The following is a 13,231-nucleotide window of genomic DNA, read 5'->3' as shown; positions in this document are numbered from 1 at the left end:
AATCCTCCGGCGCGAAGTACTAGTCCCGGCGCCGAAGAGACATAATAGCAACAATTATTTAACGAAATAAAAAGTGAAGAAGTTTGTTTGTTTACCTTGAAGAAAAACACTCGCCGGAATAACAACTCTGAATGTTAGAAGACAGGAGCCCTTGAAAGTTTAGAGAGAAGGAAAAATTTTGGAGAATGAAATTGGTGACCGATTTCACGGAGCAACTGCCCTATTTATAAGGAAAAGCCCATGAAGCAGGACCAATCAGAGAACAGCCCATGAAGCGTCAACCAATCAGCGTGCAGACACGTGTCGGACATGCAACCACGGGATGTCAATCGTTGCAACAGTTGTGTCAATCAACGCAACAATGACCAAACGTCTTCAACACGCCTATTCAAATCTCTCCGCCTATTCACCTTCCTCAACAAATTCCCAAGCATCTGCTCTCCGCCGGCCACATGATCGACCAAGCTAGACACCGCCGGCCGGGGGCAATCAAAAATAACCGGCAGTCTCAACCCCGGTCTCGGTCAGCGTCCCTTTCTTATCCACATCGGATGCCCAATACACATCCATGTGGAGGGGGATATGGTACGGCCTAAGAAAGACCAGGCAGAGGCAAAAGAAGCCGCCGAAGAAGAAGCCGATGCAGAAAATTTTCTACAAACTACTTGCGCAGAATATACGCTCGTACGTACATCGAAGCCCATACCACGGCATGACTACGCCGGGGCAAATTGATGGGGCATATTCGCACCGCCGACCAAGTCAACACATTAGACAAGGTCAAGGATATCCACAAAGAAGTCAACGACTTAGACAACCTAGCCGATGCAGCCCATCGGCATCGGCTGTCACTGGTCCCGATGCCAACCTGCACCGCCAAGGGGCACATATCCGCGTACTCATATCCAAGACCCCTCGGCGGTGGGTCAACAGAGCCCGCCGGCCAGCCATAGGTCCCTCGGCCGAGGGGTAGATCAGTCTTTCCACCTGCTAGCCACTTGGCCACTACGTGACAAAAGGTGAAGTCTATAAATACTCCTCAACCTTCATTGAGGAAAGGATCCAATCCAGAAATACACAACTTAACCTAAATACACTATTCATCTGGTATAATCTTCTTTATCTCTCTACAATATATTCCTAGCCAATTAGCATACAACTTATACATCTAAGTTTACTGACTTGAGCGTCGGAGTGAGTACGCTTGGCACAAAGCCAAGCCCTCAGTTCGTTCATTGTTGCAGGAGAGGCCGAGAGGAACAATTAAGGCCAAGGGAGAATCCAACTCACGACATCATTCAACAAGCCACGGGTGGTAACTATACTTGCTCTGGAATTACACTCCGGAACAACAATAATAAATAAGAGGCCCGATTAAATTCAGTACCGTCTCTATGGACAATTTATATTATTATGATATTGAACACTTAACATCTGTTGTTACGACCCGTGCATTTTTTTTGCACGGGTGTAAAACTAGTGTAAATAAATGACCGAGACATAAGGAGTAGTAGTTAGTGTAGGTTATTAAATTAGGTAATTAAGTAAAGTAATTGATGATTTACCATTTTATAGAAGAAATTATTATTGAGTGGGGATCCTTTGTCTCATTTGGTATCCCAATGCGTGTCACTCCAATTACCTTCAAACACATCAACAAATTAATATAATTATTGCAATACTTTATTTTGCAACAAGTGACGTGTCAAAAGGTGAGTGGAGTGGTATATACAATGAGACACAAAAATAGAACTGAGGATTCTTACTAATTATTATTATTGTTATTGTTATTTTATATTATGGAATAACTTGTGGGATTTTGAAACTATAGAAAGGAGGAAATAGAATTTTTTTTTGGAACGTGGTTTTGTTTAGTAATGAGTATACTCAATTAACATTTGGCAAAACGCAAGGGAGTAAGCGTGAGCCATTTGCTTTATTTTGTAGCATGCATTAATGACAATATCTCTACAGATTATGTTCTATTTATGATCCAAGTCCCCAACAGCCTATTAATACGATTGTTCATGAATAAATTTAATCAACAAACAAATTCATCATTAACACCATCTCCTTTCATTTGTTATTGTATGTATCTCATTACTCTTTCAAATTTTCAATTGTTTGTTCCCTTATCTTTTTCTAATTAGGAGTACATTTTCCTAGTTTTAACATTTTTGAATGCCATCGATTACATTCTTTGTGCTTTAGCCGGTGTCGTTTGTTTACCATTGATAAAACACTCCTCATAATAAATACGAAGTATAAATGATAAAAATTGACCGAGACAGAAAAAGTATATCTGAAATGTCACATGAGTACGAACTTGTACACTACAAAGTAGTCCGTCATCCATTTTGTGATTAATTTTAGAAAATTTAGGATTATTAGTTTGCTAGACCAATACTCTTTTGTGAAAGTCGTATAACATCAGTTGAAGTATACCGACTAGTATTAGTATATGCGACCTTTATTATTGGAGTCTCCACTTATGTGAGAGGATGGCACCGAAACAGGTGGCGCCTGATCATTATCCTTTTCTATATCCTATTAGAAATGTATTATTAAGTGAATTACTTTTTTTTTTGTCTATTAATTACTCATATATAAAGTTTTTTTTTTTTTTTTTTAGGTGTAACTCATATAAAGTTATTGATTATCTCATGACAAATTCATTAATCTTGCAGGACACTCAATCTCATAACCCGAAGCGACTATGAAATTCCAGCAGTCATTAAAAATGATCACGGTTTATGTTTTTATGACTCTCTTTCTCATGACGGAATCCTCAAGATTAGCCGCATTCAGAGAGACGGATATGGTGACGGAAGTATGTAAGAAAACATTGTACTTTGATTTATGCATGACAATCTTATTCACCGATTCACGGAAACACACCAGTGACACAAAAGGACTTGCAAAGATAGTACTAGAAAAAGATAAATACATCGCGACACAAATATTGTCAGAAGTTCAATCCCTGGCTCGCGACACTGGCAAACGTCGAGAGATTAGAGAAAAATGTGGACAATGTGCAAAAGGGTATAATGGAATTGTGTCTAAACTTCTTCCAGCAGCTAATAAGTTTCTTGATTCAAATAAATATTCATCATCAATTGAGCAACTCAAGAAAGTGGCAAATGATGCAAAGTCTTGTGATGAACAATTCTCAAAAGCCAATATGACTGAACCATTTAATAATATGAGTGTTCATGACATAACTATGGTTGCTGTTGGTGTTATTCAAACTATAACATAAAAATTAATATTGTACTAACTATATGTAATTATTATTGTATTATGTGTTTATGAGAAATAAATAAAGTTGAACCAATAATTCCATTTGTTTGTTGTGTTGTGTTGATTTATTTGTTTTATAATTCTCGTTCGCTATATTCAAATATAAATAATACACGACTATATATAACTGGAAGTCTGGAATAAATGTGTGGAGAAAAAATTGACGAAGTAGAAAAGTAGAGGAAAACGTCACTCGTATTGGGTGTCAGGTCTAGTCGGTTTTGGGTAGCTAAAATTTTGGGTTCTTTCGGGTTGGTTTTTCGGACGGGTCTTGTCAAATTTGTCAACTCTAATTAACCACGATTCATCTTGAAAAATAACAAGATTAGCTGGTTAAATTAAGGAGATAAAGCAGATAATGTTGAATCGTTTGAGAATTATGATGGGATTAGGTAGATTTTGAGTTCAATGTTGATGGTTTTAATTAAGAGATTGATACTTCGTACATTCCAGCGACTTCACTCCCTATTTCAACCTTGTCTATAAATTACATAACACTGCAGGCTCTGCACCCCAATCGAAAGCTCGTCAAACATTCTAAATAAGAATGATAATGGTTCGAGTCTGATTCAGGTTCCATAGAACCAAATCTAGACTCATTTTAGAATAAGTAAGTTAAACTATGTCATCGTAATTTATTTCATACCTCAACAAACATTCTAACCGGCTCTAAACCTCCTACACTAACTGTGTCGATATCCCATCTCGCCCCCAAGTGGGTGCAATTGTGCAAGTACAACCCACTCGAAGAACCAACCACTAGTCACATAACAAGCCACCGCCCTTCCCATCCCCGTCCCTCACACCTACCTATCCAAAAGGCATAGTCACTACAATTCTATAAGAAAAGATATCTCATCTTAATATCTCCCTAAAGACTAAGACACCTTTATAAAGAAAATCAATCCAATAAGATATCTTATTCGATGAGGACCAATATCAAAATAATATCTCATCAACTCTTCCAATCATAAAATATCAACCAAAATATCTAATTCCTCTAGTCTTCCACCTTCTCATGCCAGGATGGCAAAAAGTGCAAATAATTTAACAAAACAACATCAATCACAATCGGACCTACAACTTTCTGAACCATACTTTATCATATTAATTTCATTCACACTTTGCCATCTCATTTAATACATTACTCCCTTCATTCAAATCTACCTTGTAATTTTATTTTTTTCTATTTAACTTTACTTTATATTTTTTTATTTGGCTAAGAAAATAACCATTTTATCCTTATTAAAAATTTATATTTATAAAAAATGACATCTATAATCCACACTAATCCACCCTAAAACCTCACATTTATATTTTTTTAATATTATTAACCTTTTCATTCTCTTTTCCTATGTGCTTTTAATAGTTTTTTTAATCCGCTCCTTAATACTCGTGCAAAAAGCAAACTTGCAAACTTGCAAAGTGGAGTTGAATGGAGGGAGTATTTCTTTCGATATATATCATCCGATTTTGTTCAGATTCAAGTCGAGTAAAATTATTAAGTCGAAAAAGTCCATCTTTCATGAGTTTTAACCGTATTGTATTCCTTTGGCTTGAACACGAGAAATATGGCATTGCATTTAATACTATCATAACGGTTTTAATTAGATACATTAGACCATATTATCATAAATTTTAATCAATTATAACATAATTATCTTTTCTTTTGACAACGATAAACCGGCATAATTATTTATTTCAATTAACTTCTCAATAGTCGCTTACAAAAATCGAAGATGTCTTAGTCTAGCGGTTAAGACGGAGGTACTGTGGACAATAAGTCTTAGGTTCAAATTCCCTCTCCTCTTTATTATAATGCGACTAAGTACGTGTTTCGATTAGAAAAAAAAAATAGTTATTTATAAAAACAGTTCTTAATTCCGAAATCTCAACAAGACTTTATATTTCCTGTACAATAATGTGGTACACCGGTCGAACCGGTTTTTTTCCCCTCTATATCTTTTCAAGTTTTGGCCCATTCTTATCATGTGTCTTGTCCTTCACTGCTAAAATATCTCACCACCTCTATAACTCAATCACTCATCATCAATTTTTTCACAAATTCCAATTTAAATTAAAAAAAAAAAATGAACCCAGAATGCAACTATTGCACACAAAACGCCGCCGTTTTATACTGCGAAGCTGACTCAGCACACCTCTGCTTACTATGCGACCGTGAAGTCCACTCCGCCAACTCCCTCTCCCTAAAACACACCCGAGTCATTAGGTTCGGAGCTAGGGTCGGGTCCGGAGGTTCGGAACCCGATCCTGGCTCCGAACCTGTACCCGTTGTCAACGGGTGCCCCCTCGCAACTGACCTCGCTCGTTTATGCGGAATTGACATAACCGGGTCCGGGTTGGATTTGGTTGTACCGTGTTTGGGTGATATGGGTAAGGACGCGGTGTATGAGCAATTGGTTAGGTTGGGGAAGTGGGATACGGTAAAGGAAGAGAGAGAAAGTGGGTCGGAATTTGGTCCGGATACTCCGAGCCTAGATGCTGCCGATGGGTCGGATGTTTTGATGAAAACGACGCCGTTTACTTCTTTGTTGATGATGGAAGATGAAGGTGGATTTAGTAAAGAGGAAGGTGATGTTTTGTGGGAATATGATCCTGGTTATCAAACCGAAGCTGCTCAGGTTGCTTTCTTAATTCTTTATGTTTATGTTATTCTCGTATAAGACGGTTTTACATAAAAATCACGTTTTACAAAATAATGTGTAAAGCGGATCGGTTAATATAAATATCATGACCCAAAGAGGTGAAAAGTTAGTTACCAAATAAAGACCATTTTACAAAATGCTCGTGTAAGACGGTCTTATATTGGAATTTGAAGTTTTTTTAAAATTGGAATGATGATTTGGAATTTTTTATTAGGTTCTCAAAAGTACTAATAAGTTGATTTTTGTTTAATTGTTGATGGGATCAAGTTAGAAAGTTCATTTTGAATTGTTCTTTTGCATATTATTTTATTTTGCTCAAGGTTAGTTATGAATTTTTTTTAGGGATTACGTGTCATGTCAAATCATCAACCTATGATTAGGTAAAAAGTTGGAAGTTTGCTGAAATATCCGAGCAATTGGTCTCCCTTGTGACGGGTTACCATTTGTGGCGGATATTTTGTGAGATAAAATGGTAACAAAATGGGTTAGTGGAGAAAGGGGACCACATGAATAGTGTTGCAAAGAGAGAAAAAGTGGGTACTTTGTGAATATGTGCCGTCACAAACAAGAATTTGTGATATCTGAGCTTCTGTGTTTCTGTGGTTGATTGATCATGGCTTTACAGGACCGTCCTTTTATTGGTTAAAGACTTTTTTTTTACTAAGTTACCATCAATAAATAAGCGTTTTTATATAGAAAATTCGTGTCACACAGACGATAAGACAGTTACACAATAATTCGTTAATCTTCATTTTCATCCACTTTCACTTTGATTATTCTCTTCCGTACGAAGCGTAGCGTAGAACCACGGATGTATTGTTTTCAATTAGTTGTCATTCTGCTGTTATTTACAGTGCTTGACGGTAGTAAATTGGTGAAATCTAGCTTAATTAAAAAGATGTGATGCCGTAGTGCAGTTAATTTTTGTTGGCTGGACGTAATTTTGTTAGACGGTTTGCTAATATTTTCCATCGGTTTATATGGTAAGGCATGGGATGGACACTGGGGAAGATCACTGGAAATGGACACAGATGAAAATTCGTGCACATCCAGTATGGTGCCGGAAAATGCGTGTGAGATGCAATGTTCAGAAATTATCAAGGGTTCTCAATCTCGAAAGGTAGCTGACTCTCTGGAGGCCTTATAACATCTATGCATTACTATTATCTTTTTTGAATTTATATTAATCTCTTGACTTCACTAAAACCGATTGCAGGATGGTAGAAATCAGCAGATAGTGTCGGATCAGTTTTTTGTTACTGTTGATAACTGCAGTAGACCTTCAGTAGGAGCATCATCGGAAGAAAATGCAATTAAACCTGAAACAACTGAAGGTGAACCCGAGTTCCAGGTCTTGGAATGGCCTTACTGGCGCAAACCTTTGAGTCAATCTGACATGGATCAGTTGGCAGAAAACCGTGGCAAAGCTATGTTACGCTACCAGGAGAAGAAGAAAAACAGAAGGTAATACCTCTTCTACAATTCACGCGTGCTGTTTGGTGTGCATTTTACATAAACCATTTGTTTGTAGTTTAATGGCATCTAACATCTATGTTAGTCTTCACATCTGGTACCATACCCTCAATCCAACTCGAGTTTTACGGATATGGGTATGGAACGCCTACCCGACACTTGCCAAGTTGACATTTCTCCTAGCAAAGATAGAAAGGTAGGCATGCATAACTAAAGTAGAGGAATCGTCACTTATATGAAGCATCCCCATTTCACTCGAGAAACTCCGAAAGTTTCACTATTTTTTTGTTTTTGTTTATGGGACGTACCGACACCTACACGAGTGTAATGTCTGACACGTGTCGAGTGTCTAATACGGCTATTTTGTGCAAATTTTTTAATTTTTTGGTCTAAAATGAAGTGTCAAAGTGTCGTGTCGGTGTCGACACGATAGGTATCGGACACGCGACACGGCAGCCAAGTGAAGTATCGGAGTAACATATCCTGTATGACTGTATCCTTATTTTTTGATATGGCAATACATGAACAGGTATGACAAGCACATTCGATATGAATCAAGGAAGGCTAGAGCTGATATTCGGCAGCGAGTAAAGGGTAGATTCGTGAAGGCAAGTAACTCGACAGATGTAGAAGATCATAGCTGAAGAATTGATCGTACATCTGACGTATTGCTTGAAGAATTTAGATATCAGAAATTCAGTCTTCACCTGTTCAGCAGGACCTTGTTTATCAGAGACGTTTGTTGACCATTTTGCCTACCTGGTTGTCTAGTAGAATAAACGCGCCTCATGATCTCGTTCCAAGCTGGCCGGTTTTCAGCCAAGGCAAACACAGAAGGCTATTGGCTATTTGGGTTAGCAATTCAACATCCTTGTTGACTATTGACTGTCGATTATGAATGGCGATATGCCATCTGTGTCATTCTCTCTCTGTGACTGTAAGTCATAACTCTCAACGTATCTGCAACTTATATAACTAAATACTAGCAGCAATTCTGCAGCTGTAGCGTACTCATGTAGCATATGTAGAGATTGTACGGTGCTCAGCGAGCTAAATGTCAATGTATCTTAGTACTGTATCTATGAAACATATTTGCTGCTTGTGCTTTTGTTGCAATTTCTCTGCACATTGCTGTTATTATGTACCAGTATTCTTTAGAACAAAAGAAAAAATAACCATCTCAAGTTCGGCTATTTCAAGTTGGCTGATTTCAGATCGGACTGTTATAGGTCGTAGCTACTTTAAGTTGTTAGTTTTGATTTAAATCCGAGTCTGTTATAACTTTGCTAGTTCTTCTGATAAATCGACTCCCAAGTAAACACGGTAATATGGACAAGCACAAACATCTACTCATGCATGCTATAAGTTCTAGCTTAAACACTAATTCAAGTATTCAACTAGAGTAAATTAACAATTACTCTCTTTTATAAACCACTTTTCTAAAATAACTCCCTTATGAAAACTTTTTAATAATTTACTCCCTTTTAATAAGCTCCTGACCCGTTATTAATCCTCTCGGGCATGTCCAGCTTTTGTTTCTGCTATCCAACCATGAGACTCCTTAGATTTAGTTTTGATTGCAAAGGAACTTCATCTTGTTAAATGCTACTCTAACAAACGTAATCATTATCTCCAGCCAAAAATTTCCGTAAATCGATCGCGGACCACATATTACTGTGTATTAATAAATAACTTTATGATGCCTATATCAATTAGTATTGTGAATCGACTACGATGAGATGTTCCATTAGTTTAGTATTCGTGTTGGTTGAAACTAAGAGTATTATACCATTTACATCCTCGGTGTTATTCTTCCCTTAATTACCATATTTTGAAAGTTAATGGTGTTATTCTTTCCTTAATTAGCTAGAAAAACCCATTAATTAAATATAAATATTAAATATGGAATCCTACGTTTAACACTTTCCATGAGATAATAAATATAGAGGAGTACGGAGCACATATTCCATAAATTAATCCAAATAAAAAAAAAGAGGTAAGGAAATTCCATAAAATAAATTCCATAAAATACAAGCCCATATTCCATAAAATAGCCGTTATCATGTGTATATATACACCAGACAGATGCATCTTTTATGTTATATATCAAACTCTAAAAGCTAGCAAGGGAGAAGTAATTTGGACGAGGTAGTACGACGAGTTTCCGACTGACCACATACACAAAGATTGCCGGTTAGTATTAAACCTTTGTTTTAATTACACATAACTATTTCGTATTTTTATAGTATAGCGGTTTCACATAAACGTTGTTGCAAAATCACGTTCTTTTTAATCGTGACTGCCCATATAACTACAACTATTCTTGACCTTGATTATTTCTGTCTATATTTAGGATGGCTAATATGAACAACTCTATAAGAGGAGCAGCTTTGGCATTAGTAATTCTCGTTGGACTATATGCCTTATTACGTATTTTACGTTCTTTATTCCCGAAGAGAGAACCCTCCAACGACAATGAGACCAAGGAGACCAATGAAACGCAAGTATGAAGACAATTATCGAGTTAGAGAGAAATCTCTATATATGTGTGTCTTAAGTCTCTTTTAATTGTAATCAGCTAGTCTTCCTTATGTCCTTATGTCTCATTTTACCTTCAGATTGTGGTAAATGTGTTATTTGATCTTTATTTTCGAGACATAATACCAATATTTATGATGATTTCGCTTGCATTAAATGTTAGTATATAATTGTGTGTTTGACCTAGATTTTTCAAGTGTTTTTGGGCGAAAAAAATATAATTTGGTCAAATAATTATTTTTTTCAAAAGTATTGTTCCCCTAACAAATCAACCGGGAAAACACCTTCTACCAAATTACAATCAGACCGATACCGATATTCATTACCAGAAAAAACATTGACAAATAAGAATTTAAATAAAACCAATACTTAAACACCAATTCTTCTCTTTAGTCTTCATTCATATGAGAGATGACCATCAAAGACACCCATAATTCTTCTTCTGCAATCATTCCTGACTCCTTGAATGAGTTGAATCAAACAAGAAGGGTGAATCAGGTAGTGTTCTAGTCTAACTGTACGTTGTAAGTTAACTACTAAATCACAAGAAATCATCAAACAAGCAATATCAGATTATTAACTCCTAATATCAGAAACCATCAAACAAGCAAAGTGAAATCTTTTGAAAAGAAATGAAATTTTTTAAGCACTACTTTCCTCTTCTTTGCGACCTTATAACTTCAATTCAAACGTAAACTTATTTCTTATTAATCATTTGGCGGAGCGAATTCCATTGCTTTCATCCTCTAAATATAACCTAGATCATTATATATCGCAATCACTTAACAAAACTACACACGGTTTGCAACGTAACCAATATAACCAAACAACTTGTTTTCTGCCATACACCAAAGGTCTTAAATAACCAATATGTATAGTTTTTAAGCAATATTGTATTTCTTTAGTTGTATTACCTCTGGATGTTATAATATAAACTCCCAAAGTTGTACTCCTTCGGTTCTACTCATTTATTTACTTTTAGCTTTGGTACAAATATTAAGGAGATGGGAGGGAAACACCTGTGGTTGGTGTTATTTAATGACAAGTGGATCATGATGGATATGGGATCGAAATACTCATCAAAAATCTCATTGATATAGAAAGGTAAACAAATGCATGATACACCCTAAAATGAAAATGATAACCAAATGACCGGGATGGGAGTATTACTTAGTATAACTTACTATACTCCCTTCTAACCTGTCATTTGTTTACCTTTGATTTTCGCACAAAGAAAAGGGAAAGAGTAGACGACCAATTATTTGATGACAAGTGGACCAAATGATGTGTGAATGATCAAATTATTTATCAAAAATATTCCTAAAATAAACAGATAAATAATTAATTGAGATACCTTAAAATAAAAAAGCTAAACAAATAATCGGAACGGAGGTACTATGATCATGTAATTAGTAGAGTACCAGTGTACCACCTACTAATGCATGCATGAATTAAATTAAACATTGGAGTGTACCAAACGAAACAAATGTTACTAAACATATCTAAATCTGTCACTACTAATTAGTACCACTACAACAATAATGCACCCATTATTAATTAATACATAATACATACTAAACATATACATAACCATAACAAGTTTAAGCACTTTCATATTACTTGTCCTTAGTCACCTACTCTTTCACGTACAAATTAAATACCCTTTTTAATCAACATTAACTTACATTTCTATATAAGATTAGACTAATCATTAATTATTCACACTCATATTGCATTTGCTTGCTTCTTTGCTCTTTCTCTCTTTCATTTTAAGCTCAATTTCGATTCAATGGCGTCTAGCAATGGTGATCAATCCAAGTTGATGTCGAATCAGTCAGGCAAAGGTTTGTTTTTAGCACAAATATTGATTAGGAGTGTAACAAGCTTGCTAGCCTTGGCTGCGACTTTAGTGATGGTTAAGAGCGGTCAGTCGACAACGGTTTTTGGTATTGTGTTTCAGGCTAAGTATAGCTACTCTTCGGCCTTCAGGTGATTTTTCAGTTTTGTTTAAGCCAATTCTTACTAATACTGTATTAGATACGGTGAGACAACGTACACCTGACTCCCTTATATTGTACTAGTACTCTAGTAGCATTAACGTGACATGTACCGAAGCCCCAAGGAGGACCAACATGCAAGTTTAGAAGACCGAAACAAAATATTTTCCGAAATAGCTACTTTAGTCTGGTATTTTTAACAACAGTAAAATTTATTTATTAGTCAGTTATCGACTTATCATTATTCATTAACTCACTGAGCGGTTTATCGATATTTTCTATTTTTGTAAGTTGGTTTTACATTTTAAATAGTTACTTCAATCTTTATAGCTCTCAAAATATGCTTAAAATATGATCGAATATTCATATGAAAGTATTTTTCGTTTAAGTTAACGTGTGCCACGGCCTGCAGGTTCTTCGTTGGTACGAATATAGCCGTATGTGCCTTCTCTGTGATTTCAGTTATTGCCATATGTGCTTTCTATAGCCCCAAATCCAACTCCATCAGCAATTTCTCTCTATTTCTCTATGATCTGGTAAGAAACAATTATCTATGTTGATTATTTTGACGCGTTATTTATTTGAAAACGACAAAGTGTCTCAGTTTTAACATAACAAAAAAAAGCGCATTCAGCTGACTTGCTTTAAAACATTAGCGAAATGATGTGATGTGATATGATTATTAATTCGTTGTTTCTATTTATTTCGGTTTTGGGCAGATCGCGATGATATTCTCAATGGCGGGGTGTGCAGCCGCGACATCAATCGGATACGTAGGAAAATATGGACAAGAACAAATTGGATGGACTAAAATATGCGACGATGTTACAAAATTCTGCAATTTAGTGATGCTCTCAATTGCATTCTCGTATTTGGCCTTTATTTGCCTATTTGCTCTCGTAATCATCGCTTTTAGGCATGCTCATAGCCTATCAACCAACCTCCTAAACAAGGATTAACTTTAGTTAACCCTTACGAAAAAGCTTTTATCTTTTTACCTTCTGGTTGCAGAATTTACTCATGGTAATTATTTTAGTGAGACATTTACTTTGCCTTTCACAACTTACTTGTGTTTGTTATAAAGAAGTGTGCATTGATTGTAGTATATTCCATTGTCGATTTTTCTTAAAACTTTTGTCATTTAAAAATATATGTAATTTTACCTGGTATGCGTGGTTTGCAGGCTATCACATATACCCGGAAAATTACCCCGTGCGAATCAAAAATAGCGGCGGCAGGTTCCCTCATAAAAAAAAA

General features: G+C 36.0%; 3 protein-coding genes across 3 annotated transcripts; all 3 read left to right on the top strand.

Annotated features, from left to right (window-relative positions):
- Nucleotides 1-2,716: 2,716 nt before the first annotated feature.
- Nucleotides 2,717-3,259, top strand: LOC141641791 (uncharacterized). The gene has a single exon (XM_074450439.1). It carries the CDS (start codon nt 2,717-2,719, stop codon nt 3,257-3,259), a length of 543 nt encoding a protein of 180 aa, XP_074306540.1.
- Nucleotides 3,260-5,286: 2,027 nt separating this feature from the next.
- Nucleotides 5,287-8,539, top strand: LOC141643769 (zinc finger protein CONSTANS-LIKE 14-like). Its single transcript, XM_074453068.1, has 4 exons — nt 5,287-5,942; nt 6,955-7,086; nt 7,183-7,430; nt 7,969-8,539. The coding sequence occupies exons 1-4, from the start codon at nt 5,391-5,393 to the stop codon at nt 8,081-8,083; spliced, it is 1,047 nt and encodes a 348-aa protein (XP_074309169.1). The 5' UTR covers nt 5,287-5,390; the 3' UTR covers nt 8,084-8,539.
- Nucleotides 8,540-11,590: 3,051 nt separating this feature from the next.
- LOC141643768 (CASP-like protein 1F2) lies at nt 11,591-13,105 on the top strand. Its single transcript, XM_074453067.1, has 3 exons — nt 11,591-11,966; nt 12,387-12,510; nt 12,694-13,105. Exons 1-3 carry the CDS (start codon nt 11,767-11,769, stop codon nt 12,931-12,933), a joined length of 564 nt encoding a protein of 187 aa, XP_074309168.1. The 5' UTR covers nt 11,591-11,766; the 3' UTR covers nt 12,934-13,105.
- The last annotated feature ends 126 nt before the right edge of the window (nt 13,106-13,231 follow it).

The sequence above is a fragment of the Silene latifolia genome, chromosome 2 (genome assembly GCF_048544455.1).
Source record: "Silene latifolia isolate original U9 population chromosome 2, ASM4854445v1, whole genome shotgun sequence".
Taxonomy (NCBI): Eukaryota; Viridiplantae; Streptophyta; class Magnoliopsida; order Caryophyllales; family Caryophyllaceae; genus Silene; species Silene latifolia.
This window is presented reverse-complemented; position numbering and strand designations above follow the sequence as displayed.